The following is a 23,493-nucleotide window of genomic DNA, read 5'->3' on the forward strand; positions in this document are numbered from 1 at the left end:
AAGTCGGACGCTCAACCGACCAAGCCACCCAGGCGCCCCAGGAAAGATCAGATCATTTAAAACACATAATGGTAGGATACAGACTGTCTCCCGGGATAATAGAAACAAAAGCTGCAATCTTAGTGAAATCAGCGATATTAGCATATCTGAGGAAAGAAAATATTAATAAATAGGGCACAGTCCGCAGTGAAGAAATGGTAGTCAGAGAGAAACAAAGTATCCAGATGCTTCCAGCACCTTCCAAGAAAGAAAACCAGGATCTGGGCGATGTAATCCCTAGACGAGTCTCATTACTTGCATGAACTATCTATCTTTTGATAGAAATTCCCTTTACTTTGATTCCCTGCTCACCAAACAACCTTATGATGACTGCATTAACTTCCCACATTACTCATATCAAAGTATTTGGACAGTTACCTCGGATAGGGTATTAGAATGTTCCTTTTGGTGGAATTGGATACCTCCCATTTAAATAAAGACATTGAGAATATTCAACCTCTTGTCAGTTGTTACTCTATGGCAGCCCCTCCGAGCCCAGTCATTCTGGGATAACGAAGAGATCAAGTTTCTACAATTGCCAAGATGGTCATTAGACCAGATTTAAAAATTAACAAGGTAATGTTGTAAGGCTCCTTAGCAGCACAATTATACGGTTTTATCCTTCACAGTCAGCATAGGAAGTTTCTAGAAATGCGAAGTATGTTAATATCTAGAAATGTAAAATATGTTAAAAAGAATAAAAATAATCTGATCCTCTGCTGATACCGGACAAACAGATTTGGAGTAAAATGCCATCAAAATTCAATGCTGTGCATGAACTTAGGTACAGATTTTCTCGCACAAGAAAAGAAGTCGCTGAAGGAAGTCCATTAGTGAGGCAGAATCTTATGTGAACAGAGATAATCATGCCTGGGTTCGATCACAGCCTCCGTCAATGTCATCCGCAGTCACGACCTTCTGCTCCATTGTGGGGCGTGTTGTCATGTTCACATTGCCGCAGGGGAGTAGCTATGCACGGACTCTGGGTTTCCAGATGAATCTAGAGAGGAAACCCTAACTATACTGCTGTTATTCTTACTGGAAATTCTTGGAATCACCACATGTTCTTCCTGTGAGTCAATACGGTTCTTGCACTGCCTGAATAATGCTCAAGGGAGGGGGGAAAAATGGCACTAACAGAAAGGAAGGAAAAAGATTCATGTTGTAGAGTACCTGTTTCAGTTCTGTTATCTAGAGTCATAGAAGCTTTATGAATTTCTAATTAAGTGCTCTTATTGTTCACGAGGTAACTCAAGTCTGCAATGGTTAAATGATTTAACTAAGATCTACGACTAGTAAGCAGAAGAGCCAGAGTGAAAGCCCATATATTCTGATGCTCAGTGCAGTGTTTATTTTGCAATAGCCAGGAACCAGAGATGGATGTCAACACATACTGTCCTGCCCCATGCAGAACTCCCTTTTCTACATGTGCCCTCTAATTTGGGACAAACTGACTTCTGGGAAGGCAGAGAGATCACCAGAGGATCAAGCAAAGGAGGGGTACATTTCAACTTCTCCTACCAAGTTCTTTTGTGGACCACTGATTTATGTCAATACTTATCTTTGATAGTATTGGCTAGCCCACGTAGGGGAAGGATATGGAATCACTAATTTTGATAATCCAGGCCCCAATTTCTCCTAGTGAAATAAAATAGGGATTGACCTTAATTGCCCAGGTCAGCTGGAAAGTTCTCCAAGTAAATGTTTACTTCTACTTTGAGAAAACTTATGCCACATCATCACCCAGCTGAAGCTCTCCTGATGCAAGGTGCTATTTGATGCTATTTGAATCAACGAGACAAGCTGATTCTCCCAGAGGCTCAGAGAAAAAAGATTAGGGGACCCTCATCAGGAAACACTCACTAAGTGTTTATCCTAGGCAGAGTACAGCACAGTTCCTTATATTTATATATCACCTTTTAAAGTTCACAAAGAATCCCAACATTTGGAATTCTCACTCGGACTTTGAGCCCCATAATCTGCGAAGTGGGGGTGAGCATTACAAGGTTCTTTCAGGAATGAGGATACGTATTCTAGAGAAGAGGGATTATTTGTTCAAAGGCAGTCAGCTGACAAGTAGTAGATCTTGGCCTCAAAGCCAAACCTCTGACTGTGATCTTTTGGAAGCTTAACTGCTTGGTCCAGTCTCAGAATATTGTTCCTGTTGATGAAAACGTCCATTAACCAAGCTTTGATTTGAACATAACACAAGGCCTTTACAACCATTATTTAAGTATCATAAAGCAGCTCATGAGCTCAGCCATCCGTCCTTAAACCTCCTACCCCCACCCCCTTTTCTCCACTCCTCAGTCGCCCCTGCCACTCCTTCTCCAACCCCCAGCCTCAGTCATGCCCTTCTCTCTCCTGTCCTTCCACTCTTACCTTCTCCTTCCCTATTCTGCATTACAACATCCCAAATAGCCGATGTGGCAAGACCAAAACCATCCCCAGGAAAAGGTGTCTGGGGAAGGAAGAAATGAACAACTCCCAGGATCCTTGGAAACATCCCGCAGGAGGGTAAAAGCTGACAAAACCACATATTCATTCATTCTTTCAACAAACATTTGTCGATACCTGCCAGGCTTCAAGTACTGAGGATACAGCAGTGAACAACACATGTGAAAAGCCCTCTCTTCAGGGAGTTAAAGGCGCAGTGGAGGAGGATAGGCAATAAAATAGAAAATACATAGTTTGTTAGATACTGATGAGAGCCATGGAGTAAAATAAGCCAGGAAGGTCATGAGGGTGCGCTGAGCAGAAGAAACTTCAAAGAATACACCAATAAATTTTGTCCTGTCATGTAAATCTACTACTGCCAAGGGTGTCTTTAAAGCTCCCCATCTTTCTTAGACTTACGCCATGAAACTGTTCAAAACACACCCAATCAGTCCTCTACTTAACCGTAATAGTTAAAGCTGGCTCTTATCACCCTGCATATTCCACGAGTCTCTTCCAGCAGACTTCTCCCCCAAAGGATGTGGTTTCAAATCTGATCATCATCCTGGTCACATTAATCTGTATATGTTCACCCACACTTGCCTTCCACGTAGTATCTAGAATAAATGTAATATTGTCACTGTGACATGGGCGGGGACAGACAGACGAAAGCTAGCAAGACTTCTTTTCTAAACTCTATATGCTCCAAGCTTACATTTGATATTTTGGTGGCTATTTCATACTTGTAACTCTTAGCGGTCATGCTTCTAAAATTCCCCATCCCGTGCCATAGGTGTTTCTGCAAAGTGATGGCGTCTCCATACTGTATCTGTGCACTTGGCATTTGAGAGCTAGTTGTAGGTCCATAAATGTAACCCTGTTCAGTTTCAACCTGTTAGATTCAGCTTTTCTTATCAGACTGTAATGAACTTTTTGGAAAATTCAACATATTCACTATGACTATGCTGAATATTCATATAAATATGAATATGACTGCTGAGAGGTCTGCATTCTGTCACCTGAAAATTGGATGAACCATCTTTACCCAAATCGTGGAGTAAAATATTGAAGAGGACAGTGCCAAATACTCTTTCCAGAGCCCTTCATCACTGTCCTTCAAACAATGTGTATTATTCTTTATTTTGGCCACAAACGCATCATAAAGCCACTTGATCAATGCATGCTAGACATAGAAGCAGTGTCAGCCACTGTTGGTGTTGGACTGATCAGTTTTTCAAGAAAGAAAATAAAGTTAGTCTGACATGACTTGTTTCTCATGAAGTGCCCTGTTCATTTTCTTCTTGAGGTATTCACAGGCGGTTTCCTAAATAGCTTGTTTTGTGATTTTGCCCAGAACCCACATCAAGCACATCTTACTATACAAATTGGAATATATCCTAAGAGATCATTGACTCTAACGTTGAGTGAGTCTGTGGTCTAGAATGTTCTAAATAGTCAGTGGGTTGAGGTCATTTAGGCAACCAAAAGTATAAGTTCATAAATCAAAATGAAATTTTAATTGCCAAATGAATAAATGTTGTTGAACTTACCTGAACGTTTTTACTATTGGTCAGATTATTCATTTTAATAATCTTTTAAAAATATCAAGCCTTTCTAATGTTGGTGGGGGGAGGGATTTAAGATGACCTTTCAAAGAAATAAAATAGACTTTAACAGTGACTATAGTACTCCATCACCACTACCATGGAAACCAGCAGCAGCCTTCTTCCTCATTGTGACATAAACCTTACATAAATTAGGAATTTCTTCTTAAACATGGTTCTAGTTCAAAACAATCATTGGCAACAAAATATAATTCAAGGAGTCTGCCTGGCTCATGAATACAAAATGTTGCATTAAAAAATAGCTTATAAACATGCATGTCATTAAAGCATTTATTTGCTTTAGTTTCAGGTACATAAATTCCTGGCGTTTCTGCTTGAAAAGTCCTGACAGCTGAAACAGCAGGAATTCATGAACCAGTAAGTTATTCTTAGAAAAGCCATTCAGTGGAAAGTATATTAAATGGGCTCACATCTCGGCTCTGAATAAAAAGAGGACACCACTTGCCAAACTGTTACGGTTCCCAATTTCCCCTCGTAGTCACCAAGCTACTGTTCTACAAAGAAGCAAGGGGATGCTACAGGATCAAGTTCAAATTCAGTAGCCTAAGTCTGAGACGGGGGACTTGGAGCTCCAGTTCTCTGGGAGGTGCCAGCAAGCTGAAGCCCAGCAGGTGACTAGAGGCTCTTCCTTATTTAAAGTGTTGGGGTCTTGGGGCACCCGCGTGGCTCTGTCGGTTGAGCGTCCGACTTCAGCTCAGGTCGTGATCTCGCGGTCTGTGAGTTCGAGCCCCGCGTTGGGCTCTGTGCTGATGGCTCAGAGCCTGGAGCCTGTTTCAGATTCTGTGTCTCCCTCTCTCTGCCCCTCCCCCGTTCACACTCTGTCTCTCTCTGTCTCAAAACTAAATAAACGTTAAAAAAATAAGTAAATAAAGTGTTGGGGTCTCAATTCATGTCAGGGAAGGCAGATAGGCTGCACACATCCAGTGAGTCATGCAGGTGGAAAGCACGGAGCCAAATGCACAATTTATGACTGAGCCCATCTCTTCAAGATTGACGACATGTAGGTAAAATGTGCATGGCAATTTTGAATTCATTATATTTTTTAAAGTTTATGTATTTATTTTGGGAGAGAGAGAGAGAAAGCACTTGCATAGGTGCACACGAGTGGGGGAGGGGCAGAAAGCCAGGGAGAGAGAATCCCAAGCGGCCCTGCCCTGTCAGCCCAGAGCCCCACACAAGGCTCCATCTCCCGGATGGTGAGATCACGACCTGAGCTGAAGTCAAGAGTCAGACACTCAACCTACTGAGCCACCCAGGTGCCCCTTGCATTCATTATCTGGAATAAAATATAACTAACACTAGTTAGGTAGTAAATTTTATGTTTAAGAGGAACTTCAACCTACATTGTATTATTTTTCTATTTTCACTTACTATTGTAACATAATTCATTACGTTCATTTTCATTACATCACTCCAAGGGCTTTGAAATGCCAAAACAGATATTAATCTGTACGGATTCATTCTATTCATAGCAGAACTTTAAAACCAAATGACAATGTATGCTGTAATGGGAAGCGTCTCCTCATAGACGTGGGGCAGGGCGGGGGGAGAGAAGGGGTGGAATGACACGAGGTCTCAATGGGTTTCAAGTTTACTTGGTGAGATTGAAATTGACGCTCTGTGTATCTTATGGATGTAATGCGTGTGCTGTAGTACCAACCTCTGCCACTTGGTGGAACACAGAGAAAATGACAATATCCGTTCAACACTTGGGTTTGAACTTGGGATGGATGGGTTTGCTGATAACTGGGAGCTGATATCGGCTTTACCTAGCTACCTTGAGGGCTGAGGGCTTCAATATCCTGACACTCCTGTAATGGCTTCATAATTCAAAGGCTGGGAAGCTTTGCTAGAGAATAGTTATAGTATAACAAAATTCAAAGTACAGCCAGCTGCCAAAAGAGCACGTGTTCTACTAATGGTTTTGCAGTGAAGTCTCCTAACAATTAAGGAAGTGTTGTGTGAGATTTTAGGAACTGAACCAGATCAAAATAAGAGCTAGGGAAGCCATTCAAAACACTATGTAGTCATTAGTCACTATTATTAGTGTGGATATTTCCTGCTCCTAAATACCTTGAGAAACTACGAATTCAAGGCTAAACTCCCATTGTATCATAAGCACAGGGAATGGAAATTATTTTACTTAGATACTCCCAACAGTGCTATTATTGAATCAATACTATATTGGTAAATTGCTTCAGGGGGTAAGTAAATCGTGACCCTGTGAGCTGAAGTTGAGATACTAGCCTCAGTTCCACTATGGATGCAGCTGTGACCTTGAGTACCTCACTAACTCCCTTTGTGCTTCCCGCTCAGCATCTCGCAATAGAAACAAATGAGACTTGCCCTCTCCTTTTTTCATGGGAATAGAATGAAGAGAAATGGGGAATTAAAGGTGGAACTCTGTGCTGAAAGAATAAAAAGCTCAGCAGTGAGACACGGGCCCGGGCCCATCTCACATGGGGAGCATCATCTGCAAGTCAGAATAAGAAAACCGCAACACAAGCCCACGTCCCTCCTCAAACTCGTCACCCGGGAGCTCAGCGGGGCAGACCAGAGACGCCCAAATCTCACTGCATGGTTGCCAGTGGGAGACAAGCGTTGGTTAGTTTCACAGCCATCTCGTGGGTGACACCACCACCACCCGACATAAGAGTAGGACTTGGGACTTCATAAACCAGTTTCGCCAATTGTCTTTAGATGAATCAAGTGGAGACCATGTGCCACAACTCGATAAAGTACCTACACCCTAATCACATGGCTCTTCTGTCTCGTTCCCACCAGATTTCTTCAGCATAATTGTATTACGCACGTATCACGGAGAGCATTTTTTGGATTACATAATCTGCAAATATTGTGAGTAACTTCTTTACAACTTTGAGTACAATTTTAAGTAAAGATTAAAAGAGTAGAAATGGCACTTTTTAAAGGCTGGACTTGGCTATAGCAAAATGGGAAAAATAGGTTACCAGAAAGTACTTAGATGAGTTATTAACCTAACGGAATTATTAAAAGATTCCTAGTTTTACCAGAAGACAGAAACAAAGGCTCTCCTTAACCTTGTCTTCTGAAGTTTGGGTCATTTCCACAATATTTTAGCATTTTTTTTCTAACCCTTGCTAACTTACCTATCTGTTTTCTTAAAATGCTAGTCTACTAAGGATGGGACCAAAAGTGACAGAAGCAAAAATCACCTACTCTTATACTCTTAACAGAATATAATATCCCAACACGTTATTTGTGGCCGGTTTGCTGGTCCTGGCCCCAGTGTCATACACACCAGGTTCGTGGTTATCTGTATCTTCTTATGCAGCTGAATGCTTTCAGAAACAGATGTCCCTACTCCATAATCATCATCAGCGGCTCATATTCTGATTATATGTGACTAAAATGAAGTATTGAGTTTGCCTAATTGACTCGCTCATGCTATTTATAGGTATCTCAGCCACAACTGTATTACAACTCTCAGACCTGGAGTATTCAAAGACTTACATCAGCTAACTTGGCTGTAAGTATTCTAGCTTTTCCTTCAGAAGATCAGATAGATCAGATAGACTATATATGCTTATAGTCTCCATCTATTTATGTATCTTGTTTATTACACTCATTTTTCTGATTGTCACATCATCTGGAGCACATTACCCAAGCAATTCAGATAATGACATGCCAAATGGTAGTTGTGTGCAAAGGAACCTGTGCCGTGCTTTTTCCAGGTGGCTTTCTGAGCCATGTGTCCATCCAGTGTTGATCTATTCCAGCATTTCTCCACCTCAGCTCTATTGGCATTTCATCTAGAGAATTCTTTGATGAAGGGGGTGTTCTCTCATATTTGGGGATGTTTAGCATTATCTGCGGTCTCTATCTCACTAGATGCCAGTGGTACTGGTTCCCAGAGGTGTGACAACCAAAGATGTCTCCAGACATTCATTTCAACGGACCTCTGTTGAAACCCACTGACCTAGAAAGTAAGCAAGTTAGGGACCTTTTAGAGTTCCAGAGCATTCATAGAAAAGTCTGAAGATATGGTAGCTTGTGGTGTTTCGTCACTTTCCTGGCTGAGCCACCAGCTCCCTTCTGAGGAGTCTCACATCAGATATTTGTATTTTCGCCAGGAAAATGAACACTGGCCCCTTAGAAGGCTCGGTGTTTCAGTCTGACATTTCTGTAGGTCAGATTGGTCTGGTGGAAAAAGCCAGAACTTCAACTTTATCCAGATCCTGCGTATGCTGTGGGCCTCTGTTAATGTTCCAGGCAACTTTCTTAATCTTCCTGGGCTGCTTTATTTCTCATCTGTAAACTAGAAGCACAGCTCCTCTTTAAGAGTGATGGCGTGAGGATTAAATCACAAGGCAGATATAAACTGCCACATGCAGAGCACTTGGCATATCGCAGGTGTCTAATGTCACTTCCTTCTCCAAATCCTACTCTCAGGAACCGCTGAGAGTAAGAGGAAGTGGTACCTGGCTTCAAAGGCAACAGGAGAAAAGAAGGCATATTTCCCCCTTAGTCTGTTTCGTTCTAGGAAAATACCGTATGTGGTTAGAAATGGTTATTGGAATATATGAGTATGTTCACGCTCTCATCCTCAAAGCTCCTAATGAGCTGGTTGGTACAGACCTTATAAATGCATCATTTAAACACCACGAGACCAAAGAACCATTTGTGATTTCCTATGAATTTTTTTTTCATCCACTCTTCATTCAGTCAATCAGTAGGTCAAAGCATTTGTGGAGCCTGTATTCAGCCAATTAATAATTCAGCTTATGCTGGATTCAAGTATCCAGAGGTGAAGGGTCTGTCTCTGGTCTTTAAGTCCAATGGGAGGCGGATGCAGTCAGAGAAAACAATCAGGACGAACCCCTCATAAGGGCTGGGACAGGGGGTGGTGGAAATTTGGAGGAAAGAGCTAGGAAGGACTCTTAGGGAAGAGGACAGGGAGCCAAGTGTGGACGGGCAGGAAAGAGGAGAGCAGGTGTTGGGAGGCAGGATTGTCACGGGCTTTATATTGTTTCCTGGTTTCATTTCACAGATGTCTCTAATGGTGGAAATATTTTTGATGGTTTTTTTTTTTTTTTTTTTTTTCAGAATTCTAGATGACAATCCAATAACCAGAATTTCCCAGCGGTTGTTTACTGGACTAAAGTCCTTGTTTTTCCTGTAAGTGTTCATCTACCCTTCAATACATCTGTCTATAAATTGCAGCGACATCTAACACTAGCTTGCAAAATGAGCTTTAAAAACCTCAAGCCCGTTAACATTTTTATTAGTCAAAACCTTTCCTGTACCTCCAGCCACAGTTACTGTTGTGACTTCCTAGCCTTGGCTCGTGGTATATTTTAAACCTACTGGTTGATTAATTTTTGATCTCCTTTACTTTCCTTTAATCTTAAGGCACGTTTTACTTGCAGTGGTTGACCAAAGATAGTATTCATTTTTATCTCCTAAGTACATTTAAATCTATCAGAATCTCCTGGGAGTTCAGCTCCGACTACATTTTTAACAGAGGGAAATGTGCCTTTGCCCAGCAAGAGTCTCTAAACATTCCAAAACCTTTGTCCCACTGACAGAGCTGTTCTCATAATTACATTCTCACTGTTTATTAATACACTGAAATGATTTATCAGCAGGGGATTATTATGTTCCTTTATAGTTCATCGCATGGCATCATTATTTTTCCATTTGTCAAAAGGGACCACAATATCATAAATTAATCGTGCAACTTAACATGCTGATGGGTTGTTTTCTTTCCCCCAGTGCCCCCTGCGATCGCTTCTTAGATTTAATGCAGTTTCCAGTGTGGCCCCTTAATACTGTAAATGATTTGTGTTTCCCTTAAGAAAAAACTTTGGATGTAGGATGTGGAAATGATTACAAGTTTGAAGTTTACAAGGAAAATTACCATGAACTTCAAAATTATTACTCAATACATACTTTTGTTTGATCTCGTAAAATTAAAGCGCGTAATATTTATTCCCAGGTTATATATCATACTTTTGCGCTCAGCCTCTTTGACATGTGCTTTCTTATCTGTGCTATACATATATCTAGAGACCATTTTGAAGAAGTAGTTATGTTTTTATTTTTATCCTGCTATACTGATTGTAGCATGCAAGTTTCCAAATTATGGAAACAGTAAAAGTGCTCTGCTTAAAGGGGCACATCCTTTTGTTTCTAACTAACATCTTCTTTGTGCAAAGGTCTATGGTTAATAACTACTTAGAGGCCCTTCCCAAACAGATGTGTGCCCAAATGCCTCAACTCAACTGGATGTGAGTATGCATTTAGGAGCTAATTTGTTCTTAAGGAAACCAGCCCTGAAGTTAATTCACGATTACATAAAAAGCCCATAAAAAAGCCCATCTTTCCAAAACCGAAATCTGATTATGTTATTTCCTGGTTTAAAAATCTTTTGAGGGGTGCCTGGGTGGCTCAGGTGACTAAGCGTCCGACTTTGGCTCAGGTCATGATCTCACGGTTTGTGGGTTCGAGCCTCATGTCGGGCTCTGTGCTGACAGCTCAGAGCCTGGAGCCTGCTTCAGATTCTGTGTCTCCCTCTCTCTCTGCCCTTCCCTTTGTTTGTTCTCTCTCTCTCTCGCTCTCGCTCTCAAGAATAAATAAACGTTAAAAAATTAATTAAATTAATTTAAAAAGAAAAATCTTTTGAGAATTCCCATGGGTGTGCAAGTTAACTTCAGACTTGCCCCTTGAGCACCCGAGACCCCCCATTTGTATCCCTTCCTCCATCTAGACTACTACCCGGCTCCTCCTATGTGCCTTCCTTCCAGATGCACCAAACTGCTATAATCAGTTCCCTGAGCACATATTGTTTCTTCAATTAGAAAAGTCTTTCTCCTTTATTCTTTCGGTCAACTCCAAAATTTTGGTTAACTCCAAAAGTCAGCTTAAACATCCACTCTAGGAAGCTCTCACACCAACCAATTACAGTGACTACCTCTGTGACTCCTTTGTACCATGGACAGGCTTCCACCACGGCACCCATTCCCTACACACCTATCTCGGTTCTACTGTCACCATCTTGCCTGTCCCCCCCCCCCCCATTCTGTAAATTGGGTGAGGGCAGACACCCACCTTGTGATGTATACCCCAGCGTTTGTACACCAACCAGCACATAATAACTGCTCAACAAACCTTTGTTAAGCCAAAGTGCTAAACCGTGTCCACTCCTTGTTAGCTTTCAACCAATACTTGTTTAAAATGTCTACTTAAGTTAATTCACGGCTTCACCACCACTACTCACCCCTCCTTGTCACCTTCATCTTCAAGGTCTCCTGAGACAGGCAGTTTTGGCACCCACAGTGATTTCTTGCCCTGTAAAATGCTGGTTGTACTGTCCCGCAGAACTCTTCTCACTGTCAAACCAGGAGACTCGATACTCCTAGGATGATAAAATTATAGCACCTCAGCCTCTGGTCCTTTCTGAGCTAGCCTCACAATTACTTTCTACAACTCTTAGGGGTCCTTATGTTTATATGGACTTTTATTTATTTACATACCTGTTATCAAAGACTTCTAAAGCCATAGAGGTCTCATGTAAGTGTGCCATTCCTGAAGTGGAAATAATGATCTGAAAAACATGAGAATCACACTTGTTAAGAATAGGTGGGGGAAAAAAAAACACTTAGAAAAGACAAGAGCATAGCTGCACCATGGAAGCAAACAGGAAAGAGTGAAGGTCGCAGAAAAAGATCACGGCCCGAGCCTGCCTCTCCTCCAATGAGCATCAGCAACCAGGAGGAGAGCGGGAACCAGCATCAGAGCCCCGGGTTCTGGTATAGTCGTGATTTGAGGCTCCCTCAAACACGAGGGGAAAAATAGACACCCAGTGAAAATAGCATTAGTAAGATTGTCCCATCACACATGAGAAAGGGCCTTGAAACCAAGAGGACAGAACTGAGAGGTCAGACCCAAAAAAACCCTTCCAGGAAGGAAAACCCACACCCTGGCCAGGCTCCCGCTCCCTCACTTGCCATCAGCAGGGCGATCGCGCGCAAGTGCTTGCTGCTATACTTGTGAAGTGTGAAAAACACTTGTTCCCATCCCACCGAGCAATATTTGGGCTTTTAAGAGAGTACAGTGTTTACTACTTTAGCCACAGTATTTTCAGAGGGAAAAAAACTATCAAGTTCCTACCAGGCCATCTGGATGGGTATAAAACAGGATTTAAAAGGAAATGACACACGACTGGCGATTTTAGTGTTAACGTGAGAAATGTTCACAGGCGGCAAAACAGCTATTGTCATATATGGGGAAGATTGTAAGAAGCGGACTATAAAAAGGGGTTAGGAGACTTGGCAGGAAAGTCTCCTCTTCCTCATTCCTCGGCACCGCTGGAAGCCGTAATGTCAGAGCGCTCCTGGGAGGGTCCCTGATCACGTAGGATGCCGCTGTCACAAAGGATCGCCGGCAGAACGTCACAGCTCCCGCGCTCCTCAAACAACACGAGGCCTTGTTAGGACCTCAGTCCTTTTTTTTTTTTTTTTTTTCCTTTTTTTGCAACGACGTGGATGGAGCTAGAGGGTATGATGCTGAGTGAAATAAGTCAGAGAAAGACACATACCATACGATCTCATTCATATGTGGGATTTAAGACACAAAACAAATGAGCCAAGAAAAAAAAAAAACAAGAGAGAGCGACAAGAAACAGACTCTTACCTACAGGGACCAAACTGATGGTTACCAGAAAGGCAGGTGGGGGGAGGGGTTAAATAGGCCAAGAGGACCAAGTGGGGGGGACCTTTGTGATGAGCACCAGGTGTTGTATGGGAGCCCTGAAGCACCTGAAATGTTGCACACCTGAAACTAATATAACACTGTATGTTAACTATACTCAGATGAAAAGGCCTCAGCCCTAGAGTAGCAACGGGACGGAGTCCAAGAGTCTGCATTTCTCAGCAGTTCCCAGGTGACGCTGAGGGCTGTCCCAGCCACCTTGGAGCAGCGCTAACACTCAGCGTCGGGGTCTCAGAGGCAGAGCAGAAAGAGCGGTTGCGGTCATCAGGCAGAGGGATACAGATGCCTGACTCTGGGATTTAGTATCTGGAAGATGATTGTGCCTGAGTTTCTCCTTAATCCAAAACAGAGACAAAAGTATCTACCTGCGGCCAGGGGAAAGTGAGAGTGGAAGGATCTATGACGCATGGTTTAGTGTCCAGACTTTAGACAGAGAGACATCTGAGTGAGAAGGTCAATTCTACTGCTTACCAGCTGCGTGGCCAGAAATTAAGTGAATTCCCAACAGCCTCACTTTCCTTATATGTTGGGGGGAGGGATAATACCAATTTAGCAAGAGCGCGATTATGCACTCAGAACAATATCTGACACCATAAAAGTCTAGTAAATGTAGTTGCCGCTATTATGGTGGAAATATTATAATTAATAGCATGGTACCTGGCACAGAGAGAAACACTCACTAAATGTTGAGCTGCCCTTTCCCTCAATTTTATTAAGCTCTAACATTAATTGGAAGGGGAAAAGAAGCACAATATTAATTATATTAACCTTGTAATAATTGGGAAGAAAGCATAAACACTGAAATGAAGTAAAGAATAAAGTTCAGGGACGCCTGGGTGGCTCAGTCGGTTAAGTGTCTGACGTCAGCTCAGGTCACGATCTCGTAGTTCATGGGTTCGGGCCCCGTGTCAGGTTGTGTGCTGACCGCTCAGAGCCTGGAGCCTGCTTCGGATGCTGTGTCTTCCTCTCTCTCTCTGCCCCTCCTCCACTCATGCTCTGTCGCTCTCCGTCTCTCAAAAATGAATAACCGTTAAAAAAAACTTCTGTAAATAAAGTTCAGAACTGTTATGGCCACGAAAAGCGCCTCCAGACATGTGATTCGTGCAAAAACATTAAAAATATCTTTCCCCCGTGCATTTTAGGGATTTGGAAGGCAATGGAATAAAATGTCTTACGAATTCCACCTTTCTGTCATGCAATTCACTCACAGTGCTGTAAGTATACAATGGAAATTAGTGAACAAGGGGAAACCCGATAGATTTGGAAGTCAAAAGAAAACACTGACAAGGAATTTTAAAATAGTCTTTTATTTACAGCCTCGGTCTGGAACTACAGTCCCAGAAAACGCACCCATGGGTTGATGGATTTTGACGGTGGGCCTAGCCTTCAGTTGAGCTGCCCAGCAGCTAGGTCTCCAGCTGTCCCCCTTCTTGCTGAGGGCAATTGTTATTTCACTGCATCCTCTCAGCTGAGCCGAGCTGGTGTCTAACCCCGTGATAACCAAGGAAATGAGATCATGTGTGAGAAAATGCTTAGCTCTACAATAATGAGTGCTTACTGCCAGGGGCACTTATCCCTTGATGTCTGTCGCTCTCTCTAAAGAAAAAAAAAATGATAATTTTACTCTTTAGGGAAGAATATCTAGTGTATTCTGATCTGCCAAAGATTCTGATTGGTGATTTGGATTGCTGATTGTGTTTTTTTTTATTGGGCGGGGGCGGTGCCCATGGGTCGGTTACGCCACATTTGCACTGGTGAAAAAAACACAAGAATTTTGCTTTCGTTTTAACCAACAGTTTTCCACGTGTAGTAAGCAGTTAGTAATGTCTGGTGGTTGCACAGGTGGTTGGAAAAGAAAAATTGGAGTATATTCATTTGTAGTAGTCTAACCACTGTTTTGTTTTTTTTTTTTTCACCAAACTAAGAGACGAGGTTATTGCCAGGCTACATATTTATCAGTCAGATTACAGACCAGCATATTGAATGAGAAAAGAGGGGCTATCCCACTCAGAAGATGCAAATAGTTGACTCTTTTTCTCGTGGGTAATGAGAGAAAACACTGGTAAACTCAACAAATTACCTTGACACTTTCTATTTTACAGCCCCGTGTAGCTTTTGAATCACTGTCATACTCACGAGCTCTCCTCTGTAGGGCAGGTAGCTGCCAACCCCCTCTTTTTACCGTAGGTCTTGAAGAATTCCATTTCTAGACAAAGGAAATGTAAAACCAGTGCCCTCACCACCACCACATTTAAAATCCATCTGTGGCCCCATGGGTTCAAACTCTGTTCTTTCTGGCCTTCTCCTAAGGAAAATGCCTTACACAAGGCAAACCCCGCTCTAAGTATTAACGGGGTCGAAATCTGACATTACGTGTGTGTTGGGAAGTAAACACTTTCTGAAGTCATCAGAATGGAAACCAAATGCAGCCTTAGAGACCACACTCAGCCCCTCACATTACCTATGGCTAGCGTTTCCTGGAGAGAACACGTAGATATCCTCGGCGAGAAACTCCTGCCTTGTGCTCCACACCAGATCACGCTTTACTTTGAGACTTCACAGGAGGCCTTGAGAAATCACACGCAGATCACTGGCATCTCCCAATGAGGACTGATTCTTACCGCAGACACAAACCAACAGTGCTGACTCTCACCATGTCTTACAGGTTTCTGCCTAGAAATCAAATTGATTTTGTTCCAGAGAAGACATTTTCTTCATTAAAAAATTTAGGAGAACTGTAAGTAGCATTGTCTACTAGGAAAATAGGATTGCTTCTTCCAAGATTATAAATTTAAATGACTAGTGAGGCTTCTTTTTCACTAGTGGCCATCAAATCCTGCAGACTCCCGGATATTCCAAATCAATTAAGAAAACCAACATTATCCTAAAGCCAAAAGCAAATTAAAATTAAACAGTGGGCTTAATACGGATTTAGCCTACGCTAATTTCTCTGCCTATTTTCTTTGGGTGATTTCGTGTGTGTGTGTGTGTGTGTGTGTGTGTGTGTGTGTGTGTGTGTTTTGGAGCAAATGGGCTTTCTGTAACTCCTTAAACTCAAGGATCATTATCTCTAATGGCTGGTGTATAGTTAACTCTCAGTAAATGCTTGCTGAATGAATGACTGCAATAATATTAATCATGACTGAACAAAGGAACAAAGATGCTTATTATCCCTTGAGAAATTATGACTTCTAGAGCAGATGAAACAAATACTAATGTCTAGAATGATCAGGCTTATTGAAAAATGTGCAGAGAGATCATGGAGCTTTTTCTGTTCAAATATATGTTTTGTAGAGCTAAAACTTTTAAAAGCATCTGCCTTGCGATTAATTCACTGCTACCCACATAATTGTGTGTCATTGGAAGTTAAAACTCAGTCCGTTACATTATAATTAGTGGCGATTAGGATACAGAACTCCTCCTCCTGATCTGAAGCCTAAAAAATGGAAATGAATTTCTTAATTAATCTCTCCCCCCTTCTTTATACCTTGCTTTGAAATACAGAAAGGACTGGGGAAAATAACTCAGTAAGAGTCACTTGAAAACGAATTCATGAATAATTAAGATAATTCAATCTCATGTATAAGTATCACAAACCAAATGCACATGTATTTACTAAGTGCCTAGTATGTGAAAGACATGCATTAGAACTACAAATATTGTCATTCTATGGCACAAAGTGAAAGGCAGCTCCCTTAGAATTGCTCAGTCATTCTTTCTCATGAGGCTTTAGGGGTTTGCTAGGGATTTGGGTTACAGGGTGGGGCAGGTGAACGAACAGCCCAGGACGAACAGGAGTGATGTTTTAGGTACAAACTTAAGGAGATGGTGGTACGGAGTTCGTATTTTGAAAACTATTCAAATCCTCCTTTTATCCCACACTTTGGCAGAGCTCCACACACCCCGGCCCCCCAAAAGAGCCATTAGCTTGCTTTGTGAAAGACCACCAATAATTCATGCCAATCCACTAGTCCCCAGTAAGTGGAAAGAAATTCAGAAGTTTATAGAATTAACTTGAACAAGGTATTTTTAACTCCTCAGTTTACAATAGCATTAGATAATTTTCCTGAGCCATTGTGACCACAAACGCTGCCTGGAGAGGAATCAAACAGACTTAGGGGAGGCCACTAAAGCCCTTTCCCCTACGAGACTGTACTTTGTTTTTCAACGTGACCCTTAGCAGGATGTTTTCTAGCTGTACAAGACATCATCGTCTCGCTGTGTGGTCACGCTCTCGCTGACCCATGTGTGCCTGTGGCTGTCCTTCTGCGCTACAACCCTGGGGTTCTCTGCTCACTTACAGCTCCTCAGATCAGAATTTTCCAGCTGGCGGGATGTCTACACTTGGGTATCATGACAGCTCCTCAAAAGCATCTGTTACAATTAATGTATAGATGACTCTTACCCCCCTGTCAGCTTCTTCCCCTGAACTTGCCATCTTAGTGGTATCAGCGTCCTTCCTGGCAGCCAGGCTCAAAGCCTCTTCCTTTCTTTCCGACCCTCATGACGCTTCATGTCCCATCGGACTGTGAGCCCTGGCTGTGCCCCCTTAAGCACTCGTCTTCTTTCACCTGGTCCAGGGTCAAAGCCTCCTGCCTGGTCTCCATCCTTTTACTCCTTGACTTTCCATGCTTCTGACAGAACTGTCTTCCCATAATGCAGAGCATAGTTTGCCCCTGTCCTTCTCCATATTCTCACTCCTTGTTGCTAGCTCTCAATGTTAATGTTCAGAAGAATCACAAGGGATACTGGCTTTAAATGCATGTTACCAAGCTCCCCCACTCAGAGATTATGAAGTGTTAGTCCTGCTGGAGTGGGCACCAAGATAGTTCTTTGAGTGGGCACCCAGGATTTATAAGCATCTTCCTTGGTTCTGATGCCTGGGCTATGCTCTGGGAAGTACCGCCTTGGAATCTGTTCAGGGCCCTTCCATTTTGTCTCCGTGCTTATTTCCAGGCCCACTTCTCCTACATCTCCCCATACTTTCCATCCTTCACCCACGCTGGGCTATTTACCAACTAGAGAAGATGTCATCGAATTCCAAGTTTCTGTTTCTCTGAGCCTGGTTAACCCTCACCTGAAAAGCTGCTCTTCTATTCCGCCTATGAAAATCATAAAGCTTTGTTTACACAGTTCCTAATTTCCAACTCGTTCCTCTGTTTTCTTTTGTCAGTAGGTCTGTAATAGCACCTGCTTCATTCCGCCCTTGTTTTATAATCTAGTTGCTTATTCTAATTGTAAGCTTCTTTAGGAAGATATCTAAGTCTTAAGTTATTTGTAGCTCCCACCTCTCCATCCATCAACAACTCCAAAGCATCAAAAATAGATAAAATCTTTTGTTTGACTCTTAAGCAATTGAATGTCTGTTTCACTTCTCAATACCTTCCCTGGTTCAGAAGCATATTTTGGACTCTTAAAGATTCCTGATTCCTTCTGGTCCTAGATAATCCTTTTCTACATTGTCTAGAAACACTTTGCCATGATTCTTCATGGATTGGACGGTACTGTGGTACTTTGTTCTAAAATTTTAATTTCCTTAAAAAATAGTACTATAACAAAATAGATTTAAAATGCATGAACTTACCCATTCAAGACTATCTGGGAAGATAATATGTGGCCAATACCGTCTTAGTTGGAATGCAAAGTAAGTAAAGGCAAAGGTCTTGGCCTCAGAAAGCTTCTGCTAGAGTTGGATAAATAAGATATCACATACTTGAACCCAGGAGGAATCACAAAAACAAATGAATGATCGAAGTGTACAAAGAGTACCTGAAACAGAGGAAATTAATCAAAGTAGATATTGAAGCCAGGTTGGGAATGTGTTGGAGAGGGACTGAGAGGAAATTCCAGACAGGAACTGGATGAGCAAAATGTCACACGTCTGAAATGATGGAAAACATATCCATTTGGCTGACTCACACAGCCCTGTTTTGTAACAAGTTATCAGGATGGTTAAATTGGATCCTATTTTCTGTTACGTCAAATGGGATGGTGATAATTGTGAAGAGTAATACCCATGTCATTTATTTCCAATGTAATTGCTTTGGGTTTTCGCTGTCATCAACAGGGACCTGTCTAGCAATATGATAATGGAGCTACCAGCCCACCTTTTTCAAGACCTGAAGCTTCTACAGAAACTGTAAGTTCTTCTTCCCACCCACCATCATCAGATTTAAATGGCAATATCTTGAGCTTCCAAAATAATAACATCCTGATGCTTCTTTCCTTCCTCTTTCTAATGGTACAAAAGGAATCTGTCGTCCAATCCTCTTTTGTATCTCCACAAGAACCAGTTTGAAAGTCTTAAACAGCTTCAGTCTCTGTAAGTGAAATATAACGGTATATTGATTATCATTTGAGTGGATATAATTTACTTAGAACCACGTTTATTTTTAAATGGGTACTTTATGCAGAGAGCTCTTAATCTGAGCCCATGCCATCAGACAATTGTGAGTATCATTGTTACCATCACGTATGTGCTGAAATGACAACAAAGCCACCTGTTTTACCATTTAATCTGTTGCAAAGACCATTTCTGTGTCTGAAGCTACATGTACCGGGTTCGTATGGAAAAATCTCATCCTACAATTTTCCCGAAGAATTACATTTTCCGTAGGTTGGTTACTGAACTGTTGGTAAAAAGCAAATTATATAAGACTTGCCTGCTTTTTCCTTTCCCATTTGCTACGACAGTCTACTTGACATTGGTCTACAGTGCATGCTTTTTCTATTTCTACCAGTAAAGAAAAAAATATCCTAGCAACATGAACATTCAGACACTTAACGTTGCTTCGTATTTTAAAATTTCAAACATATTAGTGTCAAGAACTCTGCCAGTTCTCCTTTGAACTTCCTCATCCCTTTTCTATGAACAGCCATTGTTGGTTCAAATTTGTTTTTACACAGAGAACATATGCATTACCTGATCTCAGCCTAAAGCCTTTGCACATTTAATTCTAAAGTCTAATTCTTAATATCACTTTTTCTTCTTGCTAAATAATTTTCTTTTGGCAATTAATGCCAGATTTAGGTTCTTTTTCAACATGCTCTCTCTCATTAGTAAGCATCCACCGATGAAAAAAGACTTTCCTCATTTTGTTTGAAGATTCATTGACATATTGATTCCACAAACATTTGCCAGCCATCAACTTACCTGTAGCGCTGTCTTAGGCATCCAAGATATAATGACCTCTGCCCTTTTGGAAACTATCGGCTATGAACCAAATGATCAAATAATCCATGTAGAGCTAAAACTGCGGTAAGTCCAGGAGAAAGCCAGAGAGAAAAGAAAGAAGAGGGAAACAAACCCTCTAAAAAGGACTCGAGTTTCCTGCAGCACGGGGCCCTGTGATGATTCTGGAGTATAATTGTTCCGCTAGGTTTCATTTCTGACTGCCACAGAAAAGGCAGTGCTATGAAGGAGTCAACGGACAAGGAAACCTCAGAACCAGGTCAAGAAATCCCTCCTCAGATCAAGCAAAAAGAAACTGAGTGAGAATCAGACAGCTTTCAAAAATAACCATGAAAAGTAAGAGGCTTCTGTCTTTTTAGATTTTCCTCTCTCCATCTGTTTCCTGAGAACATGGCGGGTTCCCTTAATTCATGCCACCCTAAAGAGTCTTCAAAGAATCCGTATTTGAAGAAGCTTCTGGATAAGTGAGGAGTATAGGAGTTCCCACTGCAGCCCTCTGAGGACATCTCATGGGGTCTGGGAAGGAAAGGCATTATACTTCCCACTACTATCTTAGGAACGCTTGTTCAGAGTTGGAGCCCTGCTTACCGCTTCCCTGGTTTTCCACCCTAAAGACCCATAGGCCTGGAAGAAACAACCGCATTTGAATCCAGGCCCCCACAAAAGTCACTTCAGTGATTGGAACTACCAGCTCCTGTCAAACCCTCCACAACTCACATGTCGTGGTCCATAAAACCAAACTATGCAGCCAATTTCATGATCACACTAATCACCACTGCCATTTTTAAACCAAAGAAACACATGAAAATGCCTTATTAGAATTAATTCTGCACTTCAAGTGACAAAATCAGCTCCAACTTACAGAAGGCATACATAGAAATAGCAATCTTCTAAGAGAGTTTACTCTAAAATTTCCATCTTGGGGCGCCTGGGTGGCGCAGTCGGTTAAGCGTCCGACTTCAGCCAGGTCATGATCTCGCGGTCCGTGAGTTCGAGCCCCGCGTCGGGCTCTGGGCTGATGGCTCAGAGCCTGGAGCCTGTTTCCGATTCTGTGTCTCCCTCTCTCTCTGCCCCTCCCCCGTTCATGCTCTGTCTCTCTCTGTCCCAAAAATAAATAAACGTTGTAAAATTTCCATCCTGATTTGAACTGGTAACAAGACTTTGAAGCATGGCATTTAGGATAGGACAAAATGCGATTATTAAAAAGTTAAGCCCTAAAAACATGAAACCTATTGTGCATGTTTTCCAGAGACCTGGAAAGGATAGAGATTCCAAATATAAATACGCGGATGTTTCAACCCATGACGAATCTTTCTCACATGTATGTATGTATGAAAGAGTGGAGAAGCATGGCGAAATCTTGCCAATGTTCTAGTGTAAACTGTCTAACGTATCACTGCAATGTGTTTGTATGCAACAAAAGTCTTTTTATTGAGAACTTTTTAATTTTGTCACCTTTGGTCCCTGTCAAATAGAGTTCAATATTATGATGTGCCGACATGAATGACACTTCTCCCTGGAAACACGCTGTTTATCCAATTGAGGTCCAATAAGAGATCAGGGTACCAGAATGCCACACATTACACAAGATGAAGCCACTGGCTAAATGGTACTCAGGAGACCTGGAAACATTAATTCACCTCACATGAATGAGCAGTCGGCTGCTCTAAGATTTGAGCCCTTAGGAAGAAAGGTGCTATATAAATTCCAGGTGTTGTTACTGTTACTAAGTGCACTACAAAATGGAGGTAATTAAACTTTATAGTAGTTTTTGATAAGTCACTTTAATATATTTGGCTAAAGTGCACTGTGTAAGTTGTGTTAATATATGTGTTTGTGCCATGATCATTTCTTTACCAGCTGTATAATCTCTGTGTTCATGATTTCAAAAATTAACCCTTGTTATCCACAACAGTAGGGAGGATTCGATGTAAGATTACAAGTTGGGTGCAGCAAATGGATGGAATGGTTGGTGTGAAAGCACTCTTTTGGGAGAACAACATGTTTATGTCTCCGCAGTAGGTGTGACTACTAAAAGTCAAATATTTGACGCGTATCCACATGGCTTTCCTAATTTCCCTTTCTGTGGCACCAGTAGATACACATTTAATGAGGCGATTATTTCCTTGTTGCGGGCAGAATGTGAGGTCCTTTTAGAACAGAGAAATTCACCCTTAATAGAACATGATGGAGAAGGTGCTGCTTAAGCTATGAACCTCGGGTTGAGGTCAAGAAGGGCCCAACAATGAACAGAAAATGTATTAAGTTAGTTGCTTCTCTACTGAGTGATCTATTCTTCTTTCACCTTCCTCGTCCACCATTTATTGAAACTCATCCACCTCATAGCCCCCAACACTTTCTGCCAGCCAGTGCCTTGGTCACAGCAGGAGGAGAGATTGAATGACCAAGACCCTAGCTGGCTCTATCTGAAGGCAGCAGACATGATGGAATCTCCTTTAAGAATCTCCTTTAAGACTAAGAGGTCAAGTCAGGTGTGTGCCAGGGACTCCAGGCAGGGAGAAGATAAAAAGAGAATTTATACATCAAGCTCCTTGAATCGGATAGATGATGCCAGGAAGCTAGGCTCTGAGCTACTTGGAGGCAGTGATTGCCCCCTATTTCTCTACCTGACAAGCCCAGCACTGAATTATCCATCATTCACTTGCTCATCTAGGAAGTGGCTAGAGGAGGGCTTCCCATGTGTGAGGCCCTGTTCTAGATCTGAGAACACAGGGATGAACAGCAGAGAGAAGTGTCTGCCTCACGGAGCTTCCGTTTAGCTTTGGGACCCAGAAAGCGAACAAATAGTTATCACATACTGTGAAGAAAAGCAGCGCAAGATGAAGGGTGTAGATGGTTCACATAGAAGTCAGAGAGCTGGGACATCTGAGCAGACCAGAATGAAGGGAGGGAGCAGGCCTGGCGATATCTGGGGGAAGAATCTCCCAGGCAGGGGGAACAGCAAAAGCACTGCAGTGATAAGGGGGTGAGCCTGGCTTGTTTGAGTTTGGGAAGAAAGACAGGGTGCCCGGGTGGAAGTAGCAATTCAGGGAAGGAGGTGAGTGGATCCGGGCATCCAGTCTTGAGGGGCCTTGAGGCCGCGGCAAAGGAAAGCTTCCTTTAACTCTGTAGTCTCAAAACTGAATGGAGAGATGGTTAAAAAAAAAAAAAAAAAAAAAAGGCTTAGACAAAGAGAAATGAACTAAAAGAAGTTGTATGGGGGGAAAAAAGTCTAAATACACAGGTTTAGGGAACAGCAGTAAGCCAAGTGACCTCCCAATTCAATCACGTGAAGCTTCCACACACCTAGGTCACAAATACCTTGATCACAAACAAGCCTGTATTTTTCTCTAGAAACTGCGTAAGCCCTTTCAGGCTCTGGTGAGAAATCTGCTTCCTCTCCTAGCTCCCGTGAGTCTGAGGTTTCCGAGTCTCAGAGACTCTCCCTTC

At 42.1% G+C, this 23,493-nt stretch overlaps 1 protein-coding gene across 6 annotated transcripts in view; it reads left to right on the top strand.

Moving 5' to 3' along the window:
- RXFP2 (relaxin family peptide receptor 2) overlaps positions 1 to 23,493 on the top strand; it is a 60,282-nt gene that overhangs the window by 24,979 nt on the left and 11,810 nt on the right. For 3 of the 6 annotated variants that reach the window (XR_006711001.1, XM_045472040.1, XM_045472226.1), the window contains 9 exons: positions 6,885 to 6,956; positions 7,537 to 7,608; positions 9,186 to 9,257; positions 10,298 to 10,369; positions 13,994 to 14,065; positions 15,517 to 15,588; positions 18,919 to 18,990; positions 19,102 to 19,173; positions 21,293 to 21,364. Coding sequence is in view for 5 of the 6 variants with exons in the window: in XM_045472040.1 (XP_045327996.1) it covers positions 6,885 to 6,956; positions 7,537 to 7,608; positions 9,186 to 9,257; positions 10,298 to 10,369; positions 13,994 to 14,065; positions 15,517 to 15,588; positions 18,919 to 18,990; positions 19,102 to 19,173; positions 21,293 to 21,364 (648 nt within the window). In the remaining variant the exon portion in view is untranslated. The remainder of the gene's footprint in view (positions 1 to 6,884; positions 6,957 to 7,536; positions 7,609 to 9,185; positions 9,258 to 10,297; positions 10,370 to 13,993; positions 14,066 to 15,516; positions 15,589 to 18,918; positions 18,991 to 19,101; positions 19,174 to 21,292; positions 21,365 to 23,493) is intronic. The other 3 variants (XM_045471890.1, XM_045471961.1, XM_045472120.1) reach the window with 3 other exon arrangements.

The sequence above is a fragment of the Leopardus geoffroyi genome, chromosome A1 (genome assembly GCF_018350155.1).
Source record: "Leopardus geoffroyi isolate Oge1 chromosome A1, O.geoffroyi_Oge1_pat1.0, whole genome shotgun sequence".
Lineage (NCBI taxonomy): Eukaryota > Metazoa > Chordata > Mammalia > Carnivora > Felidae > Leopardus > Leopardus geoffroyi.